This window comes from Ailuropoda melanoleuca, chromosome X, assembly GCF_002007445.2.
Source record: "Ailuropoda melanoleuca isolate Jingjing chromosome X, ASM200744v2, whole genome shotgun sequence".
Taxonomy (NCBI): domain Eukaryota; kingdom Metazoa; phylum Chordata; class Mammalia; order Carnivora; family Ursidae; genus Ailuropoda; species Ailuropoda melanoleuca.
Window position 1 is genome coordinate 13,428,633 of NC_048238.1, and position 17,252 is coordinate 13,445,884.

Below are 17,252 nucleotides of genomic sequence, written 5' to 3' on the forward strand. Positions count from 1 at the left end.
AGGTACCGAGTGGCAGACATAAAAGTATAACCACCAGCTTGGACAACTGTCAAACCATGGCCAAGCTTTTTTCATCTATATCCCTACCCTTTTCTGCCCCACTTCCTGTATTAATTTGAAGCAAATGACAGACATCCTATCATTTCTTTGGTAAATATCTCAGTACAACTTTCTTAAAGATAAGAACTCCTTTAAGTACACACAATACCATCACCACAATTTAAAAATTAACAATCCCTACGTCTATCAACACATACATGGATTAACAAAAAGTGGTATCTACATGCAAGAGAGAATCATTCAGCCTTTTTTAACATAGCCTTTTAAAGGCAGAATTTTAAGATAATTCTGACACATGCTATAACATGAATGAACATCAAGGACATTTGCTAAGTGAAATAAGACAGACACAAAAAGACAAATATAGTATGATTGCACTCATATGAGGTTCCTGGAGTAGTCACAGTCATAGAGAAAGTAAAATGGTGAATGCCAGGGGCTGGTGGGAAGAGAGAATGTGGAGTTGTTTAATGGGTATAGTTTCAGTTTTGCAACTTGAAAAGAGTTCTGGAGATTGGTTGTATAATGTGAATGTACTTAACACTACTGAACTGTACACTTAAAAATGGTTGAGATGTTAAATTTTACTGGTGTTCTAAAACAATTAAATTTTTAGTAATTCCTTAATTTCATGAACTATTGGATCAAATTTCCAATTCTTATAAACAAAATCCACAGGTTGCCATGGATTATGGCATTTTAAATCATTCCTTATCTATAGTTTCCCCCTTTCCCCTCTCCTTGCAATTTATTTGAAGAAACAAGGTCATTTGTCCTGTGGTTTCTCACAGCTTAGATTCTGCTGCCTACATCCCGTGGTGTCCTTTAACACTTTCTTTAATCCTCTGTATTCCCTATAAATTAGTTGTTCGACTTAGAGGCCCCGGGCCAGTTGTGATTTGGACTCAGAAAGGGGCTAAAAACGTCCATTTCTGCGGCGACAGCCCAGCTGGACCTGAAAAGGTGAGGCTAAGTCAGCAGCCAAGCTGTTTAGAGTGACAGAGACGCCATTTACATGTCTGTATCAGTCACCTAGAAAAGCTGGGGAAGGAGGAAAGAGGACCGGGCTGGACTACGCTGGGAAAACCCTTTGCCCGCTTTCCACGCACGTCATAAAGCTACTGACACAAACAGCCAACGGGGGCGGGGCCTTTGGCGGAAATGACCCACGCGCAGCCCGCGGCAGAGCGGCCATAGAGACGGGGAGACGGATAGAGAGGCTGCTCCAGGGTCGCACTTCCGGCCATCTCCCTGGGAGACGCGCATTGTGGAGTCGGGAGCGGGCAGTGCCAGTTGGGTCCTCCGGTGACCGGGACCGCTGTAGCGGCCCCGCGGGCGGGATGTTCCGGAGTTTGAGTAGTTGGTTTGGCTTGGAGCAGCCGGCGGCGGCTGGCCGGCAATCTGAGGGAGACGGGCAAGTCGAGGGAGACGCTTCTCCCCAGCAGTGCTCCGAAGCGGTGTCCGAGTCCGCGGCGGAGGGGGAGCCGCGGCAAGCGGGAGACCAGGACCTCCTTCATCAGGCAAAAGGCCTTGGCAGTGAGTCTCCTCCGGCCCTCGGGACCAGAGAGTGTGGGGGGTGTCTGCTCCCTTCTCTTGACGCCCCGGAGCTCGGGCCCGACCGCTTGAGGGGGGTGGGGGGTGAAAGGGGAGGAAGGTGTGTCTGTCACTCGGTGGTCTTGGGACGGGAGAGGTTGGTGAGGATTTGGGCAAGGCCGAAGCTTCATCTAGCAGTCAAATACTGTGCCTGAAGTTCCTGGTGACAGGTCACTCTTTACGAGGTGTGTAAACATTGGGATCCAGGGCCTCCGTAAAACGGTGTCGCTCGACGTCTTTAGGTTTGACAAGCAATCTTTTTTGTTTAGTTTTCCAGCTTTCACCTCCACACCCCCACCCCCATGACGGGGGACATTGGGGAGCTTAAGTTGGCTGGAAAAGTGCCCTTTTGTGCCCTTAGGGCACAGTGTGTTGTCTGAAGTAAATTGCGGGAAGAGTTATGGAAGGCCTCCCTCAGGCTGGTCTCCTTTTTAGGTGCAGTGGAATTTTTTTTTTTAAGGCGGGAAAGTAGCTGTCCATTTTTGTCTGATGCAGATTTCGGGACTACATGTATGATGAACGACATCTCATTTACTCTGTTAAACCTCCCCGTGAGTTGGGAGAACAAGCCCAGAGTTACTGGCTCAAAGTTATACTGACAGCAAGCGGTAGATGTGGAATTTGAACCTAGCTCTAATTTGAAAGCCCGTACTCTTTGAGAGCCACGGTCTCGTTGGAGAGGAGAGTAAAAGTAGTAGGCTTGAAGAATAAACACATAGCTCTAGTAATTCTGATTCTGGAGACCTTGGCGGGCTTAAATAATAAAAGAAAACGTCTTTGAGAAGGTGGGGTCTAAAGCAGGTGGCACTACAAGTGAGAGAACTGCAGCAAAGGTAGATACTAAATTTAGCAAGAATTTTTTAAGAATCTACTAAAAGGCCAGAGCAAAAGGGGAGGCTGGAGCCTGAGATTGGAGAAACAAGTATTTGAGTAAGAAAGGCTCTAACATTGAAAAAGTTTGGAGAGGGGGCAGGGAAAACAGACATAATCTCAAGACATGGCAGTACAGAATCTCAGCTCAAATTCCCCAAACAGTGCACACACACAAAAAAAAAATACAGCTAAGTGCTGTGCAACAAAATCTCTGAAGAGGGAACATTGTTTTGTTTGTAGAGAATTGAGAAGAAATGAGCTTGCAGTGCTCAAGAGTTGTGAGGTGAATTAGGCCAGAGCAAAAAGGCTATGTTGGGTAGTTGAGATAGATAGAAGTGGGACCATGTTAGGAAAAGCAGGGTATGGGTGTTTACTCCATTTCATATAACATAGAGAACCATTTTTGTTGATCTTCAGGAAACTATCAAAAGTCACTTTTTTTTTTTTATGTAATGTCTATGCCTAACATGGGGCTTGAACTCACAACCCTGAGATCAAGAGTCACATGCTCTAGTGACTGAGCCAGCCAGGTACTCCAGAAGTCAGTTCTTAAAACAGCAAGGGCTTTATCGTCAGCTTGAAACCTTACATTTGTATTTACTTATTTTTATAAAGATTTTATTTATTTATTTGAGACGCAGCATGAGCAGGGGTAGGGGCAGAGGGAGAGGGAGAGAGACAAGCAGACTCTCCACTGAGCAGGAAGCCCAGTGTGGGGGGCTTGATCCCAGGACCTTCTGGAGATCATGACCTGTGCCCAAGGCAGAGGCTTAACCAACTGAGCCACCCAGGCGCCCCGAAAAGACTCCTCTCTTAAAAACTGAAATTAAGTGTCTATGAGCCTGACTCCCACTACGTAGATTCATTTCTTTAGCCTTTTAAAATCTACATGGACTCTCCTGGGATCCCTGTTTATTTTGTAAACACTTGTTGAGTGCCTACCTTCAAGGTTGGACCCTAAATACTTCTGGTTCATGATGATCTATTTGTAAATTTAGGCAGCTCACCAGTTACAAATGGTGGACACCCAGGCCTGGATTCCACTCCCTCACCTAAAACCAAACCTTCCTGTCCTTGGTCCTCCCTCCTGATAAACTCTGGCCTCCTAGGATTACCTACTTCAGAAGGAGGACAGTTTATAAGGGAATTCACTGAAGAGCTCCTCCATACCTCCCTGAAGGCCTCATGCCCCAAAGTAACTTCTTATTCAGCACGAATTGGTTGCTTGGTTTTTGTTAAAGTCGACCAAATTGAAGCTTTATCTGTACTCTTCCTTAAAAAAAAAAAAAAATCCATACCTCTGAGAGTGTTAAATATATGAGTCATTTGCACAGTTTAAATAAGTGGGAGGATGGCCAAAATGAGCTTTGGCTTTTTCAAAACCGTCCCTAAGGCCAGTCCATGCCCAGAAATGGAGGAAGGGCCACCTCCTCTTCTCCTCTGAAAAGTGCTCTTAGTATTTGCAGTGGAACTGTATTAGTTAGGCCATCCTCATTTTCTGGAGGGAAAGTGCATTTCAAGTTCTAGGTTCCTAACTTGCTTAGTTTACAACTAAGAAGGCCCCCAAAATTAGTGTGTATGTAGGAAAATATATGTCTGCTTCAATACAGAAGTAAAAGAACTGACGGGGGAGGGCAGTGCAAATGGTCAAGAGCTTGGATCCCACAGCTTATGAACAATACTAAAAAGAAGTGGGGATTTTAGCTTGAAGAAGAAACTTAGGGGCATTGCTCAAAATTCTGGAAGTTTTTTTTGTAGAAAAGTCATTACATGTTACTTAAGAGGACAGATCTAAATCTGAGAGATAGAAATGACAAGGACAATGAAAAGGATTTTCTAATTAGAGGGGATAACAGTAATAATTGGCTACCCTTTGAAGTCATGTGCTCCCCATCCCTGGAAGTAGGGCTACCTGAATAAGAGTTTCAATTAGGTAACCTCTAAAGGCCCTTCCAACATGAAGATTCTAAAATTGTATGAAATATAGTATTTTTGAAAAATTAGCCAGCAGTGGCTTAAGAATATTGATTTTCTAAGGCTTTGCCTTAGAAACCACTATCTGCTCCTTATTTTCTTGTTCTAGCAGCAAGCCTTAAACTCTTTCTTCTTTTTAGTCTGGCAAATGTATGCTTTTTCTGACCTTTGAGAACCTTCCCACTTTTCTTTATCCTTATCATTCCATTCAGTTCTGTAAGCCCTTGTCACTTGCTCATATGACATGAGGCAGTATGAAATTGGGGCACAAGCTTGCCAGTTAGAAGCAGATAGCCTGTGTTTGAGTTTCCTGCACTATTGTCTTTATTGTGATATCATTTGCAAATTATGGAAAATTCACCTGCAGATTACAGGGAATCCAACAGAGGCATAATGAGAAGACCTTGATTATGTCAGAATTCCCCAAGACCACCCCTAGGTTTGATGAGCACCCACCAAAATTGGGGTTGTTTTGGCAAGGAGAAAAGGGATAGGCATTGGCTAGGCAGTCAGCAGAGTCTGCCACTATCTTAATGGGCAAATCATTTATCCTCTGTGAGCCTTGGCTTAACCTATCTGTAAACTGGGCAGATTATACGTATTCCTCCCAGGATGATTGTGAGATTAAAATTACTACTTTCGTTGTTAGCAGTTTGCCCCCTCCTTCCATAAGGTTGCATAGTCATACTCAGAGCCATTTTACTTAGTCTTCCTTTTCTTCTTTGATTGCTGCTTTAGTTCAGACCTTCTCTTTGTGCCTATGTTCCTGAAGTGGACATTGTACTCCTGTTACTTCCTGTTAACTCTTATCTTAGTCTTAATTTTTTCTAACCAGTTAATGAAAACTGTCTTTAACTTGGTATCATCCATTATATTAATTTGCAAAATTAATAAACCACTTCTCATCTTTATGAGCTTCTTACCTGAAAATCTCCTATCATGCTTTCCTACATCCCACTCCCTCTGACTTCGGAATCCAGCCCACTCTCTAATTACTCTTGGGAGACCTTCTCCCTCCCTTCTCTGAGTGCCTCTGTTTAATGATTATTCTTGCTCCTCTTGTCTTCGAGCCTCTTATTGGCTTGTTTGTTTAGAAATGGACATTCCTTGAGGGCAAGAACTATACTTCCTCCAGTGTTCTCTGTGTTGAGTGTACTCCACTCTTGGAGTCATTAAATCTGAGAATTGAGATTATTATGCTAAAATACCAGGTTTTTTAAAGTTTATTTATTTAAGTAATTCCTACACCCAGTGTGGGGCTCGAACTCACGACGCCGAGACCCACAGTCACACTCTCTTCTAAGCCAGGCACCCTAAAATACCAGTTTTTAAATAGAAATCCTCCTTAGAATAAAAATGAGGAAAACATTTTCCTGAGAAAATCTTAAAAGGAACACTGCTCTTTTAGAACTTTAGATTTCTTTGAGTATCAGCAAAGGATATTTTTACAAAATAATCTGGCTACCTACCCAATTTATCGTACCACTTTGTAAAAAGACTAGTCATAACCAAAGGGAAATGAGGGACCTCCCTAAAACTCAGCACTTACTATGTTGCTCCCCGTTCGTCCATTTAGCAAGTACTTATTGGTCACTCACTGGGGATACAGTGGTGAATCAGACAACCTTGGTCCCTGCCCCAGTGGGACTTAGGATGGGCCTTCAGTCTAAGTGAGAAGTCAGAGCCACCAAGTGATCAGTAGAGTGTCATGAATGTTGTTGGACTGGCAACACAGTCCAGGGAACTGTGCTGAGGGAACACATCTCAGGAGGTCCTACTCTAGTCAAGGAGCCAGGGAACATTGCCTGAGAGGTACTATCTAAGCGGAGACCCACAGTATATGTAGAGTTAGCCCGATAAAGGAAGGGCAGATAAAAGTGTTTCAAACCAAGGAATAATGTATCTGAGACCTTGGAGATACTCAAGAATTTCTTGGGGTCATATGAATGTAGAATAGGAGGGGGAAGAATGGCGAGAATGAAACCAGAGGCAGGTAGTATCCTGTGGTATAGTCACAATGGGTTGTTGACATCACTGACGGGTAAACACCACCAGACACAATGGGAAAAAGTAGACTGTTTATGGTAAAGGCTACAGAAAGTGGGAGAGAAGGTTGTTCAGATTGGCAGATAGTACTGCTGCTCCCAGATAGCAGTACAAGTTGCCTGATTCTCTGGAAGAGATACCAGTGAGGATTTAATCCGGTGTGCCAAGCTCCCTTTGCCATTCTTATCTGGGTTTTCCCCCTGCCTGAGGGTTGTGAGAGTCAACCTACCTGCCCCTCAGCAGGCGCAAGTAGCAGAGACAAGATTGCGCTTAGAGAGTATTTCCCACTAGACGAGATGGGAAGGCCAGTTGCCCAAGAGCATGTCCCAGCAAGTCCTGCTTCAGAACCAGCCTGAGGTTGCTTCCTGCCCCCTACATTGTATGCAGTGTGGGCTTTGAAACAATATTTGTCTACGTACAGACCTTTAAGTTGCAATAGAGCCTTGATGCTTGTATCTTTTCAAGTCTTCTGGAAAGTTAATTTTGTACTTTTGCTTTGTTTTGTAAAGATGAGTGTGCATGTTCCAGTTTTATTTTTATTTATTTATTTTTAAAGATTTTATTTATTTGACACAGAAAGAGCACAGGCAGGGGGAGCAGCAGGCAGAGGGAGAGGGAGAAGCAGGCTTCCTGCTGAGCGGGGGGCCTAATGTGGGGCTCGTTCCCAGGACTGTGGGATCATGACTTTAGCTGAAGGCAGGTGCTTAACCACTGAGCCTCCCAGGCACCCCTACATGTTCCAGTTTTAATCTTATTCTGCATATTTGCTCATTATTATTAGTTAAGAAGGATTTATATTAGGGCTTGCCAAGATTTCTCTTTATTAAAAATTCCCCCAGATTTATTATGGGATGGCTTAATCTAGGGGAGGAAGGACATGAAGGACATGTTTTCTTTGAACAAGAGGGAAGGAGAAAATAAAATAGGATATTTGAGTCTAGAAAGGAAGGAAAGTGAAAGGGAGCCTTGATCTTATTTGTGAAGTTAGAAGGGAGATAATCTACTGAGATAAATTAAAATGAGAGACTGGAGAAGGGCGAGACAAGTCTGAAACAGCTGTTGGGAGAGCAAGGGTGGGAGTATGCTAACGCTCTTTGAAGGAGGTGAATTAAAGGCCTGGTATGGATGGCTGGTCCACCCAGAAAGTGGAGTACTGTCAGTGTTTCAAGTCCTGGTTAACAAGAATCATGCCCTATAGTTTAAGATTCCCATGAGAGCTCTTTAAGAGAACAATCACAAATATAATAATCATTGTACTTGAATGGAGCATAGACTGTCTTTTATTCTTTACAGACTATCTGTTTAGCTTTGCAACTGCCGCTACAAAAAAGATAACTGAATCAGTTGCTGAAACAGCACAAACAATAAAGAAATCAGTAGAAGAAGGAAAGATAGATGACATCATTGATAAGGTACATTTAAACATCTTTTGAAATTGATTAGCAGCTAATATAATTATCCCTTTTTATGAACTTTATTAATCCAAGTAGGATATCATATTCTGATAAAAATATTGTTTTAAAATTCTTGAGGTTTTTTTCTCTTTTTGTATAAGAAGTAGCTATGATTTAAATAATCTTGGTTTTACTTTTAATATATTCTAAAATACGCTGATACTTTTGGGTAATACTAAACTTTTTATATTGTGAATTTCATTTTAAACTATAACTGTTTCCAAATATTTAGCCTTTGTATCATTCATTTAAGTGTTTAAAGTCCTAGCCCATTAGGAATTACACTTTTAAGACTCGAAGAAGTAAGTTTGTTCATTTCCTGCAGTGGTGGCTTGCATGCCCAGGGAATTTCATTTATGTTGGTAATTATTTGAACTAAGGAGGTCATCAATTAAACTTTACATAGCTTGTTATTTAGATGCTTTGTTATGTGTACTCTTTGTTAGAATGAGATTTGACTTGGCTTTTATTGTTTTTTTTTGGAATAAAGCAAAAATTCATTTTTTAACTCATTTTATCTTTGCATTTGAAAAGATAATCCATCATAAAAAGAGTTGTATACTTAAAATTCAGATATGTTGAATTTCTATTTGTTGGGGAAAGGGGGAAGTATCACTTTTTAACTGCTTTATTTGAAGAAAATTAATAAAATATCTCATGACTTCATAAATCTTAAATGTAATTCTTATCTAGTAATGAAGTTCTCAAAGTAACTTGATTCTTTATATATTTTTTTAACAGACAATTATAGGAGATTTTCAGAAGGAACAGAAAAAATTTGTTGAGGAACAGCATACCAAAAAGTCAGGTATGATAGAGGTTTTTGTATACTACTTACTTACCTGCCAGATTTTATTGAGCACCTGTTAATGTGCCAGACACCACACTAAGGCTCTGACGATACAAAAATGTGTAAGTAACAGCCCCATCCTTCAGGTAGCACAAAGGCTAGTGGGGGAGACAAACTCATAAACCTTTGGGCTTTAAAGGAAGGAAGGATATTGTTCCCTGTGGCTGGGATAGAGGGTGAGACCAGCAGGTGACAGCCCCTCTGGGGAGCTGGCTCTGAAAGAGAGTGAGCTTTCATTTCTCACTTTAAAGATTTTTTTTTTTTATTTATTTATTTGACAGAGATAGAGACAGCCAGCGAGAGAGGGAACACAAGCAGGGGGAGTGGGAGAGGAAGAAGCAGGCTCATAGCAGAGGAGCCTGATGTGGGGCTCGATCCCAGAACGCCGGGATCACGCCCTGAGCCGAAGGCAGACGCCTAACCGCTGTGCCACCCAGGCGCCCCTCATTTCTCACTTTAGAACATGTCCAGCACAGTGTGTGATGTACACATAATAGGCACTTAGCAAAAGTTGGCTCCCTTCCCATTCTCTTTGGGAGGAAAAAATGAAAGAGCTTTCCTGCAGAATGCCAGGGGGCTGTGAAAAGTCATGAGGTGTTGTGGGAAGTTACTCAATTCTTTTCTTTTCTTTTCTTTTCTTTTCTTTTCTTTTCTTTTCTTTTCTTTTCTCTTCTCTTCTCTTTTCTTTTCTTTTCTTTTCTTTTCTTTTCTTTTCTTTTCTTTTCTTTTCTTTTCTTTTCTTGATTTTATGTATTTATTTGAGAGACACAGAGCAGGGGGAGAGGGATAGGTACAAGCAGACTCCCCTCTGAGTGGGGAACCTGCCGCAGGGCTCCATCCCAGGACTGAGATCATGACCTGAGCTGAAGTCAGACGCTTAACCGACTGAGCCACCCAGGCGCCCCTCAATACATTTCTTTACTGATAAGTCCTCATTTAAATGTTTGATAGTTATCGGCTCTGGATGTACTCAGACACAAAGCTGGCCTCATGTCTTTGAATTTAGCAAAAGGGTAAAATAATTTGATCAGTTTGAGCAGTGCCACAATTTCAAAAAGAGCTAATTGTGTGGTGAGTCAGGCATTGTCATGCCTAGGTAAACTCAAAGTGTAAAGCAGATCTTTGGGACAAATAATCTATACAAATTAGCATACCTTCGGGATTCATGGGAAGCAGTGAAAGTGGTCCCGACTTAGAGACTTGGGGTAGGAGCTGGTTGGAGCCTCTGAGATAGGAACTTTGAGGGACTAGGGTGAAACGATTAGAGGCACTTTCAGTTTTGAGGCGCCCTTTTAGAGTCCAGGTGAGAGGAACATGTACAGAGGCAGGGAAGGGAATGCAGGTAGCATATCAGGAAAACGCCCTTGCTCGGTTGCACTAGTCACATTTCAAGGGCCCAACAGCCACATGGAGCTAGTGGCTTTGGGCAATGCAAACCTAGAACATTTCCATCATTGCAAAAAGTTCTGTTGGTCAGCACTGCTCTAAACTAACTGAATGAGGTCCAGCAGCGGCAGTTGATTCCTGTTTGAAGCATGGAGAATTCCATCTACCAGTACAGATTATTAGTCAAGTCATGTAAAAACCATGAGAGTGGGTGACCTCAGCGAAAAGTATGTCAAGGATGAAGAGAGCTGAGCAGAGATCTAGTGTCGAGGGGAAGGGAGGAACAGGGAGAATTGACAGTTCCTGAGTACCTGCTAAGTGGTGGGTACTTTATATACAATATCTTCTTCAGTAAAAGGAAGGATCAGCAAGGTTACGTAATTCGATGAAGGTTGCTCAGCTGGTAAGTGATGAAACAAATCTGCCATTTAAAAAAAAAAAAACACAAAAAACAGCTAGGAGAGAGAAACAATGGAAGCCCAGAGAGGGGAGAATTTCAAGGAGAGTGAGGTCAGCTGAGAGGTCCATTTACAAGGACCATGACGAGAGGCACTGTGTGAGTATCCCACATGCATTTGTTAATTTAACAGTCACAGTAACTCTCTGAAGTACTTTTGTCTCCATTTTGCAGAGAAGGAAACTGGGCTTAGAGAGAAAAGAACTAGGAAGTGTCCATGGGTGAGACAATCAGGAGGTTATTGGTCACCTTAAAAAGAGCAGTTTCAGAAGAACAAGGAAGTGGGGGGTGTCTCATCCATACCAGTAGATTGGGCCTTGAGAGGACCTCATCTGAGGGTAAGAACCACCAGGAGAGGCTGTCCAAGGTGAATAGATTAAAAATGGAGGCCAGAATATTAAAGTAAATAGTGTGAGGGGAAAAAAATTTTTGAAAGGGTTTTACCCCAATTTTTTTTAAGTGTGAAAATATGTTTATTTTATCTTGTAGTTAATGGAATTTGGATTATAATTGCCATCATTTGCTTGCTTAGGATGAGCCAAAGAATGAGCCAGGTGTCTGTCTGTCTGTCCACATGTCCATCCACACATGCACGTAACTTTTCTATCGCAGGTACACAATAGGATGTCTCTTCCATTGGACTTCTGCAGCATGATAGAAGGGAAGGTTGCTTTGGCAAAAATATTAGGGCTCCCTGCATGTCTATCTTCTGTGCTGATTTCCCACCTTCACAGCCTTGGCTCTGCCCTCTTGCCCCACCCTGTTTCGGATGGTAGAGCTACTCAGATGAGCAACATACTCACTGGCTTTGTCTCCACTCTTTCACACTTGCTGCTCCCTCTGGATGCCCCCTACACACATCCACCACTGAACTCCTCCTCCTAGACCGAGATCAGCTCCCAGGTCTTCGCAGAAAACCCCTGGGACTCACCTCTCAGTGGTTGCCATTTGTTTTCTGGCATTATAAGCCTGCTGAGTTGTACTCCTCTCTTTTTCTTGTGAGCCCCCAAAACAATGTGTCTTTTGTAGATCCCAGCCCTGTTTATTGCCGCTGATTTGCCCATTTCTTTTTTTTTTTTTTTTTAAGATTTTATTTATTTATTCGACAGAGATAGAGACAGCCAGCGAGAGAGGGAACACAAGCAGGGGGAGTGGGAGAGGAAGAAGCAGGCTCATAGTGGAAGAGCCTGATGTGGGGTTCGATCCCATAATGCCAGGATCACGCCCTGAGCCGAAGGCAGACGCTTAACCGCTGTGCCACCCAGGCACCCCGCCCATTTCTTTTTTCATTCTCTTTCAGTCCTGACAACCCTTTTCTCAGTTCCTAATTGCCTATTACCTTTTGTCATGAATCAAGTATAGTGACTTTTTAAAAAGAACTTTTTATTTAGAAATAATTTTAATTTACCAAACAGTTGCCAGTGTAAAAGGAGTACTGAGAACACTCCGACACCCTCTACCTAGATGGTTGGTTTTATTCCATCAGACTTATCCTTTACTCTCTTTCTCACTGTATGTGTCTTGTCTTTTCTGTTCCACTCAATGCGTGTTTCCTAAGAATTAGGGATATTCTCTTACACAATCCAGTTGTCAGCTTTAGGAAATATAACATTGATACAGTGTGCATATTCTGATTTTGTCAGTTGAACCAGTAAAGTCCTTTGTACGTTTTTCCCCCTCAGTACAGCATGCAGTCTAGGGTACAGTATTGTAGCTTTTGTCATGTGTCTTAGCCTCCTTTAATCTGCAACATTTCCACAGTCTTTGTCTTTTATTTTAGGACACTAATGTTTTAGAAGGATACTTCCCTCACCTTTTGTTTTTAAAGATTTTATTTATTTATTAGAGCACAAGTGGGGGGAGGGGCAGAGAGAGAGGGAGAAGCAGACTCCCCACTGAGCAGGGAACCACCATGGGGCTCGATCCCAGGACCCTAGGATCATGACTTGAGCTGAAGGCAGCCACTTAACCAACTGAGCCACCCAGGCGCCTCTCCCCCCTCCTTTTTTTAAATAAACTATTCCTCAGTTGGGCTTTGGCTGATACTTCCTCATGATTAGATTGAGATTATGCATTCTTGGCCAGAATACTACATAGATGATGTTGTGTCCTCCTCGGGATATCACATCTGGAGGCCTACCATAACCATCTCTTTCTCATTGGTGGTGATGATTTGGGTCACCTGGTCAAGGTGTTGTCCAATTTCTCCACCATATAATTTAAGTAATTTTTTTACCAAATGCATACATGCTTTAGTCATACATCACGTCTGGGAATTATGATGAATGTTCATGTTTGCAACTTGTTAGTAAATTGCTAAAATGAATATGTGGAAACATTCTCATTCTTTCAAACCACGAATTGCAGTGTAACCCTTGTAAGCTGTTTTTCTCTTTTCTTTGTTATTAAAAACCTTTAGAAGCAGCAGTGCCCCCATGGGTTGATAGTAATGATGAAGAAATAATTCAACAACAAATCTTGGCCTTATCAGCTGTAAGTATCTGTGATTCCTTGTATAGAAATACTTTCTTCCTATCATGATTTTATCCTTAGAATGTTTTTCTTCTATACAATTTTTAAAATGTTCTGAGATGTTAGGACTGTACATATCAACTTTCACTATTTTTTCCCCCTAAGTAACCCCCCTTCCAGTTTTAACCTGCTTCTCCTTAAGTTCTTTTTTCTTAATGGTAAAGTATAATCTATTAAACAAAATAATTCTTTCAGCCATAAAAGGATTCTTTTATGTTACTAAGATAATCTTTGAGATAGGCTATCATATAAAGTTTCTAGATAGCGTTCTAGTTTGTCTGAATGAGAAGATTGTATTCTAAATTTTCTGTTTAACTATTAAATATATTTGAAACTGAAATTGAATAAAAAATAAAATTTTCTGTGCTGGCCCACAAAAATTTCTCTTGAGACTTCAGAGGGAACACAATGATACCAGTTAACAATTGTATAGCACCTGACAGCTTCAGAAAGAATTTTATTACGCATTATCTCCTTTGAGGTTCACTGCACGTCTGTGAGGTAGATAGGGGCTTTTATCACCATGTACAGGTGTGAGAATATGATTCCCAAATGTGACCCTCACTACTTGACATGTGTCTCCACTGGGCTGTGCATTCTTAGCGGGCAGAAGCTGGCTTTGATCTCTGTCCTCAGCACCCGGCAGCCTGCCTGGCATAGGACTCAGCAAATAGAGCTTTTACTGTATCAGTGGTTTTCAAGCTTTGTTTTTAATCCACTCTTTTTTTTTAGCCAGAGTCATAAATGGAACTTTAGGAAACAGAGAACTGGGCTTTACTTCCCTTCCATTGCCCTCCCCCCGGACATTTTAAGGTTTTTTTCCTTTCCATTAGTAAATCCTTCAAAGGCCTGAGCATCCATTATGAGTTTAGTGTGAACCCCATGTATTTTGTTTACTGTATTATGGCCAAATTTGATGTTGACCTCTCATAATGCTTTTCTCCAGAAGCAAATTGGGGCAGTGAGGTTATCATTTGAGGGCAAACATCAGATACTTACCAGTCAAGTCCCCACAGCTCCTCTGTCCCCCAGACCTGTTGCTGTCTGTCTTCTCCATCTCAAAATAAGATTCCAGTTATCTACCAGTTTTTTCTAGTCACCAGCCCGAGAGTCTTCCTTCAGTCGCACCTCCCCCGCCAGACCCACCCATATCCTGACAATGCTATGTTCAAAATATACCTCTACTCCACTTCTCCACTGCCACTGCCACCACCACGGTCCTGATGCCATCATCTCCTGCCTCCAGGATCCCAGCTGCTGTCCCATCCTTGTCCCTTTCCCTACAAGCTCACATCAGCAGCCACAGGGGTCCATTTATGGTATAAATCCCTTTGTGTCACTCTCCTACATAGAACCTTCTAATGACATCTCATCTCATATTGGCTAAGATCTAAACTCCCTCCACTGGCTTCTGAGGCCCTTGGCTTCACACACCTCTCTTCCCTTGTGCCCCACTGTCCTGCCTCCCAGCACTCCAGCCACTGTTTCTTTCTGGTGTACAAGCAAACCGAGCTTTGTCCTGCTTTAGTGCCTTGTGATTGCTGTCCCCTCTTCCTGGAACCCCACCCTACACCATTCCATAAGATCTCATCTGAAATGTCACCTCCTTCCTCACCATCCTTTCAGCCCTCCACCAGTTACCCCATCTCATAGCCTTAGTAATCTAAACCTTTGTCTGTCTCTTCCCACGCCTCCACCCCACAACTGGAATAGAAACACTGTGAAGGCAGGGACTCCATCTGTGCTGTGCCCTGCTGAGCAGGTGACACTGTACCTGGAGCACAGCAGGTGCTGAATGGGCATCTGCTGAATGGGTGAGCACACAGACACGCCTACAAGAGAACACCCCAGATTTTAGCATGGCACAGAGGCTTTGAATGATCTTCAGTACATCCTTTATAGTGGCTACTGAATTTGTCAAGGGATAGATGAAATTGCTATAATAGAGAAATCCAGAAATATAGAAGGTTAAATAAGCTGTTTATCTCCCTCCCTCCTTCTCCCTCAAGTAGGAGTCCAGAGGTAGATGGTCCACGCAGGTGTGCTTTGCCCACGAAATCATCGACAGACCCAAGTATTTCCTGTCTTAATCCTTTCCTGTGCCAGCCTCTAGGGTGTTGTCTGCCTATGGTGAAGGCAGCTCCCGTGACCTTGGCTGCATTCCAGCTCGTGGGAATTGGGAAAGAGATGGGTTGGCATGCCAGGCTGTTTGAAAGATGAGACTTAGAAATTGTACCTATCACTCAGGCCTACATCCCTTTGGCAACCTAGATGCATGGTCACTTCCAGATGCCAGGGAGCCTGGGAAATCCGGTCTCTGGCTGGGTGGCCACATGCCCAGCTGGAGCTCAAGAGTTGTGATCCTAAAAGGAAGGAAGGAAGGGATACTGGGAGATAATTAGCAATCTCTGCCAGAGTTGCCTTGCATTCTCTGACTTGCCAAGCACTAGTTGGGACAATTCAGAGCCTAGAGCAGAGTAACCCTTTAAGCTCCTTATGTTGGGGCATAATGCTGTCATTAGGTAGTTATGAGAACTCAGTTCAGCAAATTGTTTTTAGAACCTCCTCTAGGCCAACGTTGTCCTAGGACTGGAGGTAGATGAGACATGCCCTCCAAAAGCCTGAAGGCTTACTGGACAGCTGCTAGATGAGTACACGCAGCATCACTCCCTGTAATGAGCACTGTAATGCAGGATGGTAATGAAGCACCAAGGAGACGGGCATCTCAATGGTTTGGAGAGGGGAGGGGATGATCTCAAGGAAGCTTCGCAGAACTGATGACATTGGAGCTGTTACTGAGTCTTGGGAGGAGGGTGTGTGGATGTTTGGGGGATGCAGGGTAGGGTTTGAGGTTCAGATAGGGAGAGTTGTAAGCATTTGGGTATGACTGGACTGCAGGATGCAGGTGGAGGTGTGGATAGGAAGCCAGATCATGAAGACCTTTTTATACCTTTCTGATAAGTTTGGGTTTCATCTTAAAGGCAACAAAGTGGTCATTGAAGGATGTTAGTGGTAGGTGAAACACACGTTTTTCTTGGGCAGGGGAGAAAGTGGGTTGCTCTGGGTAAGAAAAATGGGACTGGAGACAGCTGCCCCTTCAGCGGGCTGCTCTAGAGATCCAGGTGAAACATGAGGGGGCAATTTTAGGCTTTGCAGTTTTTAGGCTGGAAGGTAGCATAACTAAAATCCATTTAGGTTCAGATTTGTTCTTGCTTTATTAGCATAGGAATTCTCAAAAACCATAAATATTGTTAAAATCTAACATGGGCAAAATGAGATGAAACTGACCAGTGCTGTTAGTAGCCAGTATCTAAGATTTAAGTAGCCAGTTTTCTAAGATTATTCTACACTAGTTTTCACATACCTAAAGGTGCTCCCTGAAACAAACGTGTTCGTACGATTTCAGACTCTTAATTTCAGCTAATTGCACAACTGAATTTCCTGGCCTCCCACAGGGCTCTCTCCAGTTGAGATTGTTAAATATATGACAGGATCAGTCATTCTCTACTCTCTTAAGCAGACAGGTTAATGATACCTCAATGGACTTTGTGACTGAAATCTTTAGGAGAATTCAGTATCTGTCAAATCAGTGACACATTGTTACATATTAATTGCATCCTATGGTTTCCCCCATGTTTTTCCCCTTTTCATCAAAGGACAAGAGGAATTTCCTTCGTGACCCTCCAGCTGGAGTGCAGTTTAATTTTGACTTTGACCAGATGTATCCCGTTGCCCTGGTCATGCTTCAAGAGGACGAGCTGCTGAGCAGGATGAGATTCGCCCTTGTTCCTAAACTGTAAGCACTGTGTTCCTGAGCCGGAGCAGTGCTGTGCACAGTATCAGGGAAAAGTTGTGGAATGGTTTCCTGCTCTCTCTTCATGAGAACAGGCTCTGCGGCCCTTCAGCTTGCTTGCTTGCGCTCTCTCTCTGCCTGTCTGTCTGTCTGTCTCTCTCTCTCTCTCACACACACACACACACACACACACACACACGCACAGCCATAGAATCAAAACAGAGAGTGAACTTA

The 17,252-nt window shown here is 42.9% G+C and overlaps 1 protein-coding gene across 2 annotated transcripts in view; it reads left to right on the top strand.

Annotated features, from left to right (window-relative positions):
- Window positions 1-1,257: 1,257 nt before the first annotated feature.
- Window positions 1,258-17,252, top strand: part of SYAP1 (synapse associated protein 1) — a 31,728-nt gene continuing 15,733 nt past the window's right edge. Inside the window, exons 1-5 of one of the 2 annotated variants that reach the window (XM_034649183.1) lie at window positions 1,258-1,596; window positions 7,840-7,958; window positions 8,742-8,808; window positions 13,113-13,186; window positions 16,882-17,021. In XM_034649183.1, the coding sequence (XP_034505074.1) occupies window positions 1,401-1,596; window positions 7,840-7,958; window positions 8,742-8,808; window positions 13,113-13,186; window positions 16,882-17,021 (596 nt within the window). In that variant the 5' untranslated portion in view covers window positions 1,258-1,400. The remainder of the gene's footprint in view (window positions 1,597-7,839; window positions 7,959-8,741; window positions 8,809-13,112; window positions 13,187-16,881; window positions 17,022-17,252) is intronic. The other variant, XM_002920141.4, reaches the window with a different exon arrangement.